General features: G+C 47.6%; 1 protein-coding gene across 6 annotated transcripts in view; it reads left to right on the top strand.

Annotated features, from left to right (window-relative positions):
- LOC135917996 (microtubule-associated protein futsch-like) overlaps window positions 1–17,037 on the top strand; it is a 302,288-nt gene that overhangs the window by 206,857 nt on the left and 78,394 nt on the right. For all 6 annotated transcript variants that reach the window (XR_010569510.1, XM_065451680.1, XM_065451688.1 and 3 more), the window contains exon 2: window positions 13,212–14,582. Coding sequence is in view for 5 of the 6 variants with exons in the window: in XM_065451680.1 (XP_065307752.1) it covers window positions 13,302–14,582 (1,281 nt within the window). In the remaining variant the exon portion in view is untranslated. The remainder of the gene's footprint in view (window positions 1–13,211; window positions 14,583–17,037) is intronic.

Raw genomic sequence — 17,037 nt, forward strand, 5'->3', positions numbered from 1 at the left:
AATAGTTGTTCCGTATGTGTGTGTTACTGTTATCGCGAGTATGGCCAAGCTGTCATTTATCCAAACATACGGACGTGCGCATTTTCTCCAACTAAAACCGATTTATTTCGATGCCTGCGAGAGTCACTATACCCGCTTAGCGGCACTTGAGCGATTCTAGTAGCCTTCTCCCTCATAACGTGGTTGTCGTGCAGGAAAACCTACACCCGCCGAGGAGTGGGCGCAACGTTGGCCGCCTGTTCCCCGTGGCGCTATTGTTTTTCACCCAAACGACAAGTAGCTGAATCCTGTCACGGGTAATTTATGCTCATGGTTCTAAGCTTGCGTTCTTGCGCGCTTTTAAACTTGTTAAGGAAGGCTGTTCCGTTCAATCTCCTTCTTCTTGGCTGCTTCCAGTATCCGTTCTTCCTTAATGCATTTCTGTCCATTTGTTCTTAACTCGGCATAACTTGTATGCGAGGGAGCTACTAAATAAATAATGCGTCGCTTTCTTTTCCCATAGATACAATACAATCATACAGCAGGTTTTTTACAACAGTTTAGTATGTGTCTATAATATCAACCTGCGTGCACGGAATTGCCTTGGTTGCAATAGCTTTCCTTTAGGTTGAATCTGTGAAGCTTACGTGTTTATTTTGTGTAGTATAATTCCAGATTTCTGTTAATGCTATGGCGCAAAGGCTATTGTGCCTCTTTCAAAGGCGTGTAGAAGAAACTCGTTGGTTTGTATGTTGCAACAGCGCATCGTTTCCTCTCTCACACGGTGCTTATCTTTGCGGGCGCGCGCGACAGATGTGACTGTGCTGTATTCTGCCTCGGTGTTTCACAGCTGCTGAAGAGATTCGAAAGCAAGCGCAGCTGCTCTATTGAGCTTTACTGAATGAGGCATCACATCATTAGTATCCAAACGAAAGGAAAGGCGTGCGCAATCTGTAGTTTCTTTTGTCGAAATAGAACAGTTTTAGACGGTGTTTGTTTAGCGAATTCAACATGTTGTTGTGCGTGTCTGTTATTGTTCGTCGTTCATAGCCCTGTTTAAGAGTAAGAAATCAGATAAAGGAAGTGCCATTCCACAGGCGGCGTTTATTTCTTTCTTTTTTCGGCCTTTCACTGGAGGATCTTTAATGAATGTGCGTTATATATCACGGCATAATATTCTACGGTGGCATTCGCTACAGGCGCTAAGTGTCGTATAATTGCCGGGGACAACTAGACATCAACTATTTTCTGCCTCGTGTAGATGGATCAGTTCGTGCTTTATCAAGCGGGACAATAATCTTTCAGTGTTAATGCATGATTTCGTATAAATCACAGGGTGACAGTTCTCTGGGAAAGTTTTGCAATCGTATCCGAGCGCCGAATAGCATCGGAAACAAGTGCGTAGGGGTTTGGTGCGTGTAATCGTGCCTTTTACGGTGGCAGGAGGAGTAGCAGTGGTTTCAACATCGTTTTGTGTGGGATTATGTATAGAGGTAAGAATTTGAATAAGCATGTGATTGTGGGGCGCGCCGCCGTGACCGTGGTTATCGGAAGCTGGGAATCGTGCACTTCTGTTGAAGGTGCGCTGCTCACGTGCCATAAATGGATGGATGGATGGATGGATGGATGGATGGATGGATGGATGGATGGATGGATGGATGTTGTTAGCGTCTCCTTTGGAACGGGGCGATGGGTTGCGCCACAAAGCTCTTGCTATTATAGGTGCGCTGCTCACGTGCCATAATTGGATGGATGGATGGATGTTATGAGCGTCTCCTTTGGAACGGTGCGGTGGGTTGCACCACCAAGCTCTTGCTATTATACTGCCCAATGCCTTACCTAGGTTAAAGAAGAAAAAAAACACGATGCACTCCCAGAAGCAAATTTTCTGACCCCATATTGTGAACTTTGCTTTTGTACGTCTCCGTCTTTTTTTGTCGTTGCCCTACTTTTCCTCCACCACTCTTCCAATCGCCTCTTACTAAACTCTATTATGGACATGTTTACTTTTCCCCTGCTCTCGCTGAACCCGAGGGCTTCAAGGAGGCCAGTGGTGCTTAAATGCACGGATGGATGTTATGAGCGTCCCCTTTGGAACGGGGCGGTGCGTTGCGCCAGCTAACCCAAAGGGCGCCATCTCGTGGCGTAGCACGCTACCACTGCGAGCCTTCCGAGATCGGCTGTCTGGGTGATGCGCGGAAGACGGTGATGCAGCCCATCAGTTCCGGACGAGGGGGGGAGGGGGGGCGGTGGGAGGAGAGGTTCGGCGCCGCGTTGTCATTAAAGTGGGGCTCCACGGTCTGCAGGGAAGGGTGGCCTTCGAGGCTTGATTTGGCGGCCAGGCGACGGCGCGAACGCTCGCCGATATTGGAGAAAATACTTCGATGTATTCAACGTCAAACGGTCGTGATGGCACAAACGTTTCGACCGGAAACTAAATGTACAAATCGATTACAGTTGAACCTCGTTGCGTTGAAGACGTCAGGACAGGGAAAAATCTTGACTATATTGGTGTCTTCGCTATAGCCGCAGTTCATATGGTGCCTTTCGGTAAATACGATAGAAGTTTCCTAAGCACAGGCTGAGGCTAGTTCGAAAGAACGCGAATTTGTTCTTTACTGAAACGAGACCGGACCGCCACTATCTTACCATGGGCACGAAAAGAAAAAAAAATGTTAGCGGATAGAAAAGCGCTTTCTCCTACTCTGTGGAGGTATAAGATAGTGAATCTTGCCGCAGTGATATTGTTCGACGTCTTTCTTTCTGTGGCTGGTTCGAAAAGGAAGATAAATGTGTTGTCAAATCTTATGCCACATCACGATATGTCTTCGCCGCCAAAGGCAATATTTTATCCATAAACCGCAAGCCTTTTATTTTCTAATTAGCCTGGCACTTAAAATAAAAGTGAATTGAGTTGTCGCGGCCCTGTTTTAGAGGCGGAAGTATTGCCGAGCTCTGGCTTCATCTCTGCTGAGAAGAAACGGGGATGGAGGGCTGGCAGTCCATCAATTATAGAAAGAAAACGCGCCTCTTTGCGCAGCACTAGCGGCTCTTCTCATTACGCCAGATCAATAAAGTTAGCGCCACTAGCGTTCACCAGTGCAGCGGTACAAACTCCCAGCTGCCTCCAATGTGGAGCCTGCATAATGAAGCGTCAGAAGCAATACTTACGGATTACTGTGTAAAAAAGCCGCTTAATGAAGTTGTATATTCCTGTGCGGTATACGCAAAGTAACTTTTATTGTACAATCGTCATTTATTGCGCCCTGATGCTCACATGCACCGACGGCTTCAGTACAGCTGCGTTGCCATCACGTGGTCAGATTTTACCGATGTGGTCGTACAAATACACATAACTAGCTGCAGTGTGGGGCCGGTAAAACACGACGCGGGAAATAAAAATAAAGAATTAGTGTTTAGAAATCCCGCACACATGAGCTGCTATCTATTTGAGCGACATATACGGAAGTTAACGTTTATATTTTGATAGTTAAGTATTGCCTGTTAAAGCGATATCGGAGCTCCGACACACGTTCGGTTGAATTTACATGCAATATCGACCGCGTCGTCGCATCCCGGCCTTCACCGCCGCAAGGTAACCGTTGTGGATCTGTAGCTGCTCCGCCATTCAAAAAAAAAAATAAATAAATAAAAAAATGCAAAATCTCTCTTATAGGGCTAGTCGGAGAGAGAGAACATATTCGTTCGCGTCTAATATATATATATATATAATAGCAACAGATAATGATTAACAAACGTCGAATACCTCGGTTGACCTCGTTTGTTCTCTGTATCATAAATCTATGATAAATCTCAGTAGTCTTACGTATCCACAAGGCATTCTCCTATATTCTCCGATAGGACCACATGCATAACTGTGGAGCGTATCGTGTCACACCTGCAAGACAGACGAACGGACAGACTTCCGAGGGATGTAACCCTAGAAAGCTTACGTGATAAAAAAGCACAAGAATGCGATGGAAGGCGCGGACGTGCGTTCTTTTGAGACCGCTTGTAGTCACTTTAAGATCCGGAATACTTATCCGGGGCTATATAAAGAACATTGCCGCATGCAGCTCGATTGACGTCACGGTGTTGCTGCAGTTCCTTGGTCGTAGAGTGCGCGAGGAATTCTCGACAGCAGCCGTCAGCGTTGACATTTCCCACTGGATCAAGCACGGCGACACGATGAAGGGACAAATGTCGGTGACATTAGCGAGAAACGCGACGCGGTTAATGCTTGGTCCTTGCTATAAAACCGCCCGAGGCATATAGGGAACAGCAGAAGCTTGATGTGGGCGAGTTGGTTTTGAATACTTGAAGAAAAGAGCGCTACGAAGACGCGGACTAAAACAGTGCCTTGTCCGTCGTACATGTTTCTCTTATAGGCCGCCTCTTCGTAGCGCTCTTTTCTTCAAACATATAGGGAACGCCAGCAGTGTCGCATGTCTTCTCGCACGCAAGCCAGGAATTTTCGCAATGCGAACTACACATGGTGAACTAACTGTACACACGCAGCCAAATCAACACTTCACATTGCCTGGTCCCGCAAAGGTTTACTTGATGCTGATTATGCTGCTTGAAACACTCGATTAAGTACAGCGAAACGACCAGAAGAGTTACGTATAGTGCTTGGACTGTAACTGACCGACTGTACTACTGCCATAGAGGCATTGTATAGAGGAATGAGTTGAGATGTATTAGTAGATTTGCCTTCTACAAAAGTAACAAAAGATTGCAGGAACGAAAGACGGGGCATAACGCTGCCTTGAAGTCGATGAGGATAGCAATAGGGGCTTGTTGGTACGGCATATCTTATTTTGTTACGTGTGTGTTACGTGTGTGTCAGGTGAGCCTTCTATTGTCCTTGTCAAGCTTGCGCTATAACAAAATAAGAGCTGCCTTGAAGTACCCGCACCATGCAGGTCGCCGTCACGTCATGGGTATCGATTGTGCTCGCCGGGACCTTCTTAATTGTTTTGACTCGGTAAACATAGAATACATGGTATTTTAAGCCGCAGACTGCGCTTGTCAATTTCCGAGAACATTTACTCAGAACGCCGCAAGCGCGCCATAATGGGAGAAAAAAAAAAGGCTTTCATTTTCTCTCTTCGTAAACACCACGTTACCGCAGAAATTAATGAAAAAAAAATGAATCAGAACGAACATTTCAAATGCCTGTATTGATTAAGTCTTTCTTTTAGAGCGTCTTTAACATTCGCGAGTGTTACGATCCCGACCAGGTAAGGCGGGTCTTCACCGCAGGAATCAGGAAACCACGACGAAGCCAGGCATCGTTATGATGAAAAAAAAAAGTTGAAAAGATTGTATTCACTTCATTGGTACATGGATGTGACTCTCATCTGGGTCTCAAGCGGTTCTGATTAACACGGGGGCCAGCGCAGCCTTAAATAACCCCTGGCCGTCCTGTGGTTGCTGACGTCTTCTTCGGGAGCCTGTGGAAGTATTAGTGATCTCGTGGTCCGTCCTTTTGGGTCAGCTCGTCGAGAACGGTGTGACGTCGTCTTGACCTTCTGGTCGGCGATCCTCCTGATCTTTCTGCCCTCCCTTCGCCGCACATACTTTTGTGTCAAAGTTGGTGGGGGGGGGGGGGGGTGACGTCGCCTAGGAGAAGAGGGCAATTATGGTGACATGTGGACGCTCGTTTGAACGCTTCTCACATTTCAAGGGTCGATCATAACAGCCCGTCCGCCGCGACAGCAGGTCTTGAAGGGGCTGCAGTAACCAAGCACCTCGACGAGACCAGTAGACCTTGTGCCTCTTGCTTCGTTTCGCCGATCGTTCCATGGCCTGCCTGGTTACACCTTCTGGAAATAAACCACGCCAAGTCCAAGAAACAACAAACAGAGAGCACCCAACCGAACACGAGAACTGAAAATGTTCTTCACTTAAAACCTTGTCATAATCGTAGCTGCGGCCCTCGTTCGATGTTTCTGAAAGCTTAACAATTGAGAACACCAGATGTCAGTGCGTATTTAAACCAGCCTAATGTCTAACGTTTTTGTGCTTCCTTTCTCCGATAGAGCCACGGTTGTCGAGAGACTGAGAACTCATTGAAACCCAGAAATAATGGCGCAATCATAAATTCACTACGGACAAACAAAACCCATTTGAAAAAAAGCAAAGAACGAAAATGGGCCCTTTTCAGCAAACAAGAAACTTATCGATGTGCCTAATTCGACAATTATTACCTCTTAATGCGCACTTGATTACATTGCTGTCTGAAGGCCTTCGGTCCTTGCCGAAGGCAACAAAGGGCGTCAGGCATACGCTGCCCTCTGTCGTCGCCTGCTACTTTCTGTGCCCGCGGCTTCGGTTTGCCCTCGCTTTCGTGGCGCATTCTACTGCAGTCACAGTCTGACTGGTCCTCTTCGTCCACGCATATCTCCCCCTGGTTGAACCTTTCAGCCGCACCCCTACTCGCAGAGACACCTTCTGATTTGTTGTTAAGTGACGCCTTCGCTTTCTCACCCACCACAACGAGCACTTTCAAGGTCTTCGGGATGGCCTGTTCGCTTGTCTGGCGCGCTGCAGTGCGGCGTCTTTCTCTATTTTTCCGCTGAGCCGAATACTAGGCTCGCTTGATGTGGCGCTGTTTAACCAATTTTTGTCGTGCCAGGCGTTTGCCTAATGCGCCTTCGAAGTTCCCGAGCATTGGGTTCCTGCCCTGCTGGACCGCCGTGGTATTCTGCTATCCTTTTGACGATTATGGAAAGTCGGTCAAGTGCGGACGTAGGAGGGAGTTTTTCAGCGCCTCCTTGAAGCTTTTGGGGCTGTTTAAGTTGGTCTCGTCTCCGCAAGGAACGTCCTCCGGCAGAGTCCTCGTTTCTATTATCGCGGCGTAATTGCTCTCGTTTTCCGTCGCGATTCCTTCAACGATCTTCAGTAAGTCTGAAGAGATTCCTTCAACAACTTTCAGCAAGCCTGAAGAGCTTCCTGAATGTGTTCGTGCCAAATTATTCTCTAATTCCTCTGCTAGCCCTTGCTGCGCTATTCTCACTGACCCGGATGCCTCCTCGCTTGCGCCCTTTTCACTGATTTCACTAGCTATGTGCTGTGCGTCCTGAATGTCACTGTCACGAGGCATATTTTTGCCTTCGTTGCCGTGATTTATCTCTGCCGCGAACTCATGAGCCTTGGAACGCGTGAGAACCTGGACCATATGGTCGCCAAAACTCAGGCCGTTTTTCTTCAACATCATTTCTGAGTGATTTGAAAAGAAGTAGGGATGGTGTTTCGACAGATTTGGCGATACTGCTGCTTCATTCAGCAATAGTCTGAACGGTGCTTCTATTTTTACGCTGGCTATGGGCAAGCAAACACTATTCTTCAGGACTACCTGCCGGATGCACGTATATTCCACGGTGAAATACTCAGGTTTCACAAACGCAGGGTGGGCAATGTCCATTGTTGCAGCGCAGTCCTTAAGTACTTTACACGGCATTCCATTCACTACTAGGTCGCGAAGGCAGGGTTGTAAGAGGGCCAAGTTGTCATCGCCGTCAGTCACCAATGAAAAAGACAATTCTAGGCTTCCGACAGCCGATCGCAAGGTGTCCAGGCTCCTGGAAGCGGAAACAGACGACCGTTTTTCTACCCTCAAACGCATTTTCTGTTTTTCTTTCGTCTTTTACTGTTTGTTATTCTCTAGTGAATTATCGGGCTCCACAACTTTTGTCCCACTTCCAGCCTTATTGTGGTGAACATCTTGAAGGGGCAGCGCAATAAGACGAAGACAGAAGGCAGGAACACACAGGACAGCGCTGTTCCTGCCTTCTCTCTTCGTCTTATTGCGCTGCCCCTTCAAGATGTTCAACCAGTACCAACTCGCCCAAATGTCGATCCTTGTATTGTGGTGAATGGGGCGCCTGTTTTTCTCTTCGCTGAATTTAGTGAATGCGCTGCACCGGATTTTCTCGGATTCGCGACATGCAGCGAATTCATCTGGTAGCACTGCAGCGCGTTCCAAGTCCTTTTCTTCCGGCCTATCTTGAATCCACAGGCGCATCTCTTCGCGCTAGGAAGCATAGAACAGCTCCATGCAGATAACCTCAATAACCTTGACGTGACAACCGAACGCGTCAACCGACAACCGAACACCTTTTCCTTGTGTTCGCGTCCTTTGTGTTTCGCTGGTACCCCCCTTTTCAAGGTCTTCCCCAGTTTGGCCACTTAACTGAATTACCTTTCAGCTTATAAGTGAAATCTTGAAAATATTCGTCTCCCGAGAACGACGACGGAAAGCCTCCGCTGAGAGCCGATATTTACCCAGCAACGCAGGTTGTACTTTCTGATAGTCATCTGCGTCGTCGCCCCTTAGCCTTCCAATTATTTTGGTTGCTTCGCCAAGAAGAACGGTCAGAATCTGTTGTGGCCAACTTTCTAGTGCCAACCATTTTTTTTTGCAAGTTCGTTCAAAAGTAACGAGAAACATTCCCATATCATCGTTTACCTTCATCGTTTACCGTAAACATGATTAGTGTCATGTTTGGATACTGAGCGAAAATTAGATATCCGAAGAACTAGACGGAAATCATAGCGACTGAGCAAAGGATGCGTACGTTCGTGGGGATCTTTTTTCTTTTACTAACATAATAGGGCGTTATAATCTCTGCCGAGATCTATACTATACCAGACATTGAGTGCTATGTACCATGAAATGTGTCCTATTAAATAGTAGTAGGTAAAGCGCTTAATCATCTGCTACAGTGCTCTTTGTAACCTTGCCGACTGTGGAACCTTGCCGCTCTTACGGTTATTTATTTATTTTATTTTATTTTATTTTATTTGGCAATACATGATTGTCGTGATGCAGGAGACCAAAGGCGACGGTAGGGTTTGCCAAACTGGGCCACTAGTACCGCATTGTACATTCGCCACACAACGGCATTGGAAAAGAAGTTGTTGCTCATGGCTGCAGTTTTATAACTGAATGTCCGCTGTTATTCTTTTTTGTATTTTTTTTATCGTATAGAGACTAAGACAACGCAGGTTTCTTAACTGACGGTGTTGCTGCGAGTGTTTCGAACCGTTGTTCTTAACGATATAACCGTGAATAAGCGCCATCCGCATGTTACGATGGTGATGTTTGAGGGGCGGGATGCACGACCGTCTAAAGGCCAAACTACACGTACGCTTGCCGGCGCGCGACAGCTCGCGCCCACGCGTCTCACGTATGAACAGATGGTGCAAGCCAGATCGTATAGGCGTCTAAGCGCGGTGCGAGCCCAGCTGTCGCCCTCAGGCAAATATTGGGGCTCTGGCTGCCTGGAAAAATGGGAAACAATGTCTACCATGGCGAAAATAATGATGCAAGCGAACGCGCGCGTGCGCGCGCCCTGTAGTTTCAAACCGTCATTACTCGCGAGGCGCGGCGAACGCAAGGTGCATGGGCGCGACCTATCGCGCGCCGGTACGCGTACTTTGACCTTTAAATGTACTCTAACGTAATGTAATGTCATATAAATGTAAACGTACTTCGGCCTTTAAGCTGTAGAAACGCGCATCACGAGGGGAATATTTGCGCTACTGGTGGTGTTTTGCTTTTATTATACTCGTAGCTTATAGACAATACTAGTAAGAGTACACCAGTGCGTTGAGTAGTACTCCAGTTCGTAAGGGTCAGAACGGAAAACGCGTTTTTGACTTCTTAGTGCGCTGTCTCTCGCAATACTGACTGGTTTCCTTCACTTCTGAAGGTTGCGTGTTTCTAATCACGTCCGGGTCACAACTTGAAGGCTTATGTCTCAGGAGCGAACGCGATAGACAGCTGACCGAAATCGACGCCGGAAAACAACCGCGAGCCGGGGCTTCGCGTGCCGCGACCAGGTGTCTTGTTTATTTTGTTCTGATGCGGGCGCGCGGTATCCGGGTTCTAGGCGCGGCCCCAAGGGAGGGCGCTGCAAAACCAAACAGTGTTCAGCGCTCGGTCAGTGTTTTTAAGCGAACTGCCTGCCTGAGAACTCCTGCGTGCTTAAGCATCGCCTTGTGCCACAATATCGCCGCCAGATCGAGCTACAGGTGGCAGCACCGTCGCCGCGTTAGTGCGTATAGTGTGGTCGGCTGGCACGCGTTCAAATGTACACTGCGCGGCTTCGCTGTGAACGATTTAGCCCAATTTTATCCTCATGAACCGCAATTACTGCAGTGAACCAATCATATATTGCACTTCAATGCCGCATTCTTGCACAAATTTCGCCGAGAGTTTTTGTTTTTTTAACTTGAAAGGAATGTAAACTGCCATTCAAGGTTTGACTGGCACTTACCCAAAAGAACGTGCGTTTCGTTACTTCATTGGGGTTTCTTCTACATGTATCGCTGACGTTCCATCTGCTCTGGTAAAGTTGTTGTGGAACCTAATTATTGCCGGGCGTTCTCTACTTATCTCGCGCAGCCTAGAAAAAGTCAGCATACCCCTACAAAGACGTTAAATTAGCAAAACAATGCGCACTTTACATCACCAATTTTACGCATGCGTGTCGGTTTCGTTTGTTTTTCTGTCGATGTGAAACGCAAGCAGTGAATTAGTTCATTAAACAAGCCAGGTCACTGTGAGTGACCGACCGACTGACCCGAGCCGACTGACCGGCCGAGCCTGCTCCTTGACCGACGAAAACAGCGAGATACCGAGATGTCCTTAATATTTTACCTGCAAGTGTTGTGTAAGTACGGTCTACCCCCCCCCCCTCACTGTAATGTCGGTAAGGGCCCCCGCTCTGTGTAATAAATAAATAACAATAAACAACTAAGAAAACTCACTTGGCTCGAAGGACAATGCTTCGCATTAAAAAAAACATAACAAAGAAACACTGAATCAGTTTCGATTGAGGAATTATTCCACTCTAGTTTCATGTTTTCTTGGTAATAGGTTGATTATTAGAAGGGAAAATGACAGATAAAATTTCATTTTTTGAATGTCGTGCCGAAACCCCTCGGCATTACCATCAAGGTGACTTCAGGGATCACAAATTATTATTTTTCTCGCATTTGGTCATTTGTAGTTCGGCAAAAGTTTCTGAAATGGCCCAAGTTCAATTCTTAACGCTTTTTTTACCGCCTTAAATTTAACTAGGCCCGTGGAGGTGGCGTCAGTGTCCTCGACGTCACGTAGAGCTGGTGCAGAAACTTCAAGTTGGCGTCGCCACCCGTCTTTGCGTCTTCTCGCGGTAAGAGTGGCTGTTCTGGTGTTGCGACAGAGTAATCTAGTAGCACAGTGCAAGCCAGTTCTCTCTTTGGTGTCTCTTTGAAACCGATATGATCAAAGAACACGGCGGCTACCATTCACCGCAATTCTCGGCTAGGCCAGCGTTTCGCGTTTGTATCATCTTGTGAAGCTGAGAGGTGTCGCCGCCTTTTGGTTGTAAAATCATCCCGTCTCAACGTAAATACGAGGTGCGAGATAGTGCTGAAATATGATGCGTTCTAGAGGCAGCCGTTTGCTACCGCCTCATCGTGGTGCATCGTCTTGAATCGCTATAGTTGCTGTACATCTCTAGTTGCAGCAGATCAGATAACCACAACGGTGGTTTGCGTCTTCCGAACGCTTTGCGGTGTCCAATTTCAAGACTCCCGAATCGAGTCCTGCAGGTTTACGCTGGTGTACTCTTTGTGCGTGCCGGGCACTCGGTGGCAGTAATGTAGAACACGCCGAGTTTTAGCTTGCTTTCAAGCAGTCTTTCGTGAAGCTCTGGCTGCTTAACGACAGCTTGCGAATGTTGGCGATCGCCGGCCACTATATCATTTAACTGGTGTGTTCGAGGCTCCACCATAGTAAATATACAGGGCTACGCGTTGTAAATCCGGCTGTTAAGGCCCAGTTGTTAAACGGGGTCCAAATTAAATTGGGTGCTTTTCTAGTGCCACTGCGTCTTGCGTGTATTTGCGTTCCAAACGGGCTGCTGTTTCCTTGATATATTCGCAACATTCATTTCAATTTCCCATACGTGGTGCCTGTACACGCTGTTTCAGCGAACACTTTTAAAATTCTTAATGGTTGCCGCTGTCAGATAGCACAATTAGAGTTTATGAGGTGGTCTACTCGAAGAGACGGACATTACTTGCACAAGAAATTGAAATGCATAATTGGCTAATTGACAGGAATTGACTAATTAAGTTTTAACGAATTGGCTTATGGTGCATATTGCTATTTACAAGTTCTAGCCGTGGAGTTCGCAAGGCGGATACACTTAAAACGAATTCTCAGAATGACACCGGTTTCGAGATAACAGTTCTGGAACTTTGCGGAGAAATGCATTGGCGTTCCAGTTATTTCTGTGCTTGAATGCATAAAACGATGTTTTGTTAAGAAAGTAACTAGAACGCTAATGCATTTTTCTTCAAAGTTCGGGAATTAATACCGCGAAACTGGTATTACCCTGAGAATTCGTTCCAAGCGTGTCGGCCTTGCGGACTCCATAGCTAGAACTTGTAGCTTGCAATATGGACCATAAGAGAATTAGTAAAAACTTAATCAGTCAATGTTTCTTAATTCCTCGATTAAGGATTTCATTTTTTGTGCGAGTAATGTCCCCCTCTTCGAGTAGACCACCTCATGAACTACAATGGTGCTATTTGCCACAGGCAACCTTTAACAATTTTTGAAAGTGTGGAATGTCTCTGCTTCGGTACTTATCACCGAAAGTTCTTCTAATAGTCTAGACGTTCCTGAGATCTTCTCGGCCTTACGTCTAGACACGAGTCCCTCAGTACACTATGGTGGCATTCATCGAGAATACGCAGCTGCACTGCTTTTGCATCACTTCAAGACGCAGCGTCCCTGGCCTCTGGCAGCGTTTGACACATAACTCATGCTTTTGAGTTTGCGCTATAACCTCTTGATGAAGACCGAATTTATTCATGTCCGTATCATAGCTGCTTCTAAATAGGTTCGGGTGCAAGTTGCAGCGACAAGCGACTGTCGTCTTTTCTTCTTCTATGTGCGTCTCTTCGCTAATTCCCCCCATCCCCAATGTAATGGACGTTCGTGGCTGCAGTAAATGCGGCATCAGTAATGTGACCGTCTGCAGCGACGCTTGCACGAATTTCTGAGCCATGTGCAACGGGTGCTCGTCTGCTTGATAAATGACCGCTAGGTCGAGTCACCTTTGTTTTCGGTTACCTGGTCGATGGCGTGCTTATGGTCGATCTTCTCTTGCGCAAGCGCTACACATGTAAACTAACGGTCCCTTTTCTCTTTTTTGCGACGCTCGCAGGTTCTCAGTGTCTCAGGCGGTGGCGCGAACGGGTGGTATCCCGGCGGCCGGTTCCGATGACTGGAGCGGCGGTCGTGGCGGCGCGCCTGCATGCCCTGGCGGCGTGAGGCGGCCATGCAGCAGATCGGTCAGCTGCCGCCCATGACCCAGGAGCAAGACGTTCGCACGGCGCAGACGCCCCCCGGTGCGAACGGCCCCAACGGCTCGGCCAGGCAGGATGGCTCGGCCCCGCCGCCACTGCTGCAGCGAAAGTCGTCGAGTGATCGACCACCACTCTCCAGTGAGCTGCTGGAGACCCTCCGGCGAGAGTGTCTCGAGCGCAGTGTGTGCACCCGGGTCGCGCGTCTCCCAAGCGTGATTGAAAAGGCGCCGCAGCCTATCAAACTGGAGCCTCCTCTCTTCAAGACGGAGGAACCGCCGACGGTCCCTGTTTCTATTCCCAAGGCGGCTGTCTTGTCCAGAACCGAGAAGACGCACCTCAAGTCTGCTTCCCGGACACTGCAACAGAGTATTCACCAACAGAACCACCATCAGCACCACAACCAGCTTGCCAGGACTGCTTCGAGCGGCGTGAAACACGAGAGTGTTCGCGGCCACGAGAGCTCCGAAGCGGAGCTTCGCGGGTCGAGGTCATCGCCGTCGTCGGTGGAGCGTTCTCAGAATCGATCCGACGCGGAGCTTTCTTCGCCGCCTCCATTACGAAGCGCTGTGCAGTCCCCGCAGCAGCAGCACCAGAATCACCAGCAGCCACAGCGACGTCGGACTGAAGAGGAACGCCTTCAGAGCGAGGGCGAAATGGTGTGCAAAAAAGAGGACAGTGAAGTGCGTGCCAACGTCGCCAAGTGCAACTACGTACTCAGTGACAACTACGAAAACTTGTCCGGTGACGAGAGTCCCGCGTCGCGCTCTCTTGAGGCGTCGAACGTCGACGATAAGGCTATTGAACTTTTCCTACCTCTCGTAGATGCCATGGAAGGGCAGGGGCAGAACGACAGCTCGGCCGCTACTACGGCTGTTTCGTCGGAAGAGTTCGCGGAAAGCGGTGCCGTCGACGACTACGACGACTTGCCCGAGGAAGGCAGCCTAGTCATTGATGATGAAGGCATCGATGGTGAACCGAGTGCAGTTAGCGGTGCTACGGTCGCGAACGCTGCAGGTTCTAACAAGGGGTTGTCTGGAACAAGGTTAAATTGGCCACATCCGTCACCTACTGCCGTGTCGCCGGATTCGCCACAGGAATCATCGGCTGGTTCTCCCGTGCCGAGAGCTGACCATACCTCTACGTCCAGGAGCAAGTCCGCCGAAGACGTCGCCGACACTGGCTCCAGGTGGCAACTACTCAAAGACCTCAAGAACAAAAAGTCCAAGTTGGTGAGCGAATGATGGCTGTGTATTGTGCACACGGTATCGTGCTTATTAGTGTGAAGGTACAATATTTAGGTAACATGTTTAGACCATCGAGCATGTGACCGGGGTTGTTTATCCAAACATTCGGTATGGCGTTGGTGTGTTAGAGCTTACATGTTGGTTTAGTCTGGAGATTGGGGTGGGCAATTGCTCCGCCTCAGTGGCTCTTCCAGTGTCACTTGATAAGGCTACTGTTTCTTTGTTGGCGTTCCAATCCGTTAAAAGACAATTAAAACTGTTCTCTGCCTGCAGGGCTTTTGAGCCATTCACCGCTTTACGTAGGACACTCGAGGGGACCGGCGTAGTGTTTTAAGGCGTTAGCTTAGGAGTGTCAACGTGGGACAATATATATATATATATATATATATATATATATATATATATATATATATATATATATATATATATATATATATATAGGTATAGCTCCTAATCAGCACCTTGCAAATGGGTGAACTCGGTTTACGTCATGGATCCAGAATCTTAAAATGTGCGACGTAATGCGAGGCATTTCTCTCGCATTTACCGCTAACTCTCCACTCAATTTTCTAATATGCTAAACAAAGAACACAAATACTTTTTTTAATGCGAAGGCATTATATGTCCGATGGAGCAGAAAAGCCGACGTTGTCCGCAACAAGTGTTAACAAAGGTCATCATAATCAGTGATGTCATCAGCGTCTTGTATGACATCAGTAGTAATACAGAATCAGAGCTAGTTAGAGTAAGGAAACATAAGGTGGACTAAAGTGAATCAAGGAGAAATACGGTGGATTCGTACAAATTAGAGCAACGTTGATTAAGGAGGTTTAAGGTTGGTGCAAACTTTAGCAAGGTTGATTGCGGCGGAATAAAGTCGATCAAGGAGGATTAAGGTTACTACAAATTAGATCAAGGTGGATTAAGGTAGTGTTGTGAAGGATACGTGACAGTGTTTGACGTTACGTATCATGGACGTAACCAATTAAGTAGAGAAGGCATGCTTTCGCATTGAAATCACGTGAGAGCACTTAAGTGACCGTCAGTCTTGTCTGCAGCAATCTTCATTTGTTGTACCTGCTTTAGAGTTCAGGAAAAATAAAGGGACTGCTCAGATGGATGAGCATCATGTAATCTTTCGCTGTATGGAAGTGTAATTTGCCTCTTGCTATCGAGAAGTTATGTCATAACGACACGCTTCAAGCCCTAGCACAAATGCTGACAAGTGTCAGAGTGCTATAAATGTATTTGCTATAGTACTTCTTGCAGCCAACCAGTTTCCGTTTCGTCACTCACAAGGGGTATGTGTCATGATGCGAGGGCTGCGGCCCCCACGCGCGAACGCACCCAGAAGAAACTATAGCGCAGCGATCTTGTTTATTCATGAAGAACGTTGTGATGATATGAACGCCTTGTTGCGACATGATGTCAGGAAACATTGCTGTGTGTACTGACGTCACTATAATATCAGTGATCCTAGACTCGTAGTTTCGGTCGCAACTGTAAGATCAAATTGAAATTCCCGTATATGCTTCTCGACCTTCATACTTGTGAAGTGTCCTCCTATTAAGGGCGCGTGGCGCGCGTCATAAGAGTTCCTGCAAGTTGGAAAATGTGTGTCAGTACTCCTTGAATCAAAGTAGAAAGGTCTGTCGAATGCGCTTGCGCATTTGCTTACGGAGCCTTCTATAGCGTCTTTAGGTATAATAGACCCGGATGACATTATGTTACCTGCCGGCAGTGCACTCGGTAGTGTTCTTGCGTGTTGCTTCCCAATATTTTGTGATTTGGGCGACTTAGTGGTGGCATACCGCTAGGAGGCGTATGCACACCCGCATGGCTGAAAGGTATCATACATAAGTTTAGGGCACAATTTTGTTCATGCTCTGTGCTTGCCGTCTGCGAGGTCAGCACCAACTCATATTTGCAGAACCAGGCACGGTACCGTCCAGCCACCACAGCAGGGAATACGCTGCGACTTATGATGCATGACTACTCAATGCATGACCGCTCTGACATGCTCCCTTTAAATGGTGGTGGGCTTCGTTGCCTCGGAGCTGTGTTTTCCCATTTATGAAATACTGTCTTCGGCTGTTGTACTGTCCTATACATGGAGAGTTGGCTGTACGAGGCATGTACCTTCCGCGTGATGTTCATAGCACTCATCGCTGCCACACATTTGTTTTTCGTCGCTTTTTGCTACACGTTCTATTTCGATGCGCGTTTGTGATAACTAGCGCGTTTAAAAAGTAATTGATGGGCTTTTGCGTACGAACCCCGCAGGGTACCTTGAGCGTATACGTCGTAGAGCCCTACGAGCTGCTGCATGGCAAAGCTAAAAGGAAATGTTCGAGCCCTCGTCTTCCTTTTTGCAGACTGGAGCGGCTCACTGCGAGCGAGCGCAGCTTTGATTTGAGCGTGTAACTGTGTTTTCTCCGTT

The sequence above is a fragment of the Dermacentor albipictus genome, chromosome 2 (assembly GCF_038994185.2).
Source record: "Dermacentor albipictus isolate Rhodes 1998 colony chromosome 2, USDA_Dalb.pri_finalv2, whole genome shotgun sequence".
NCBI lineage: Eukaryota > Metazoa > Arthropoda > Arachnida > Ixodida > Ixodidae > Dermacentor > Dermacentor albipictus.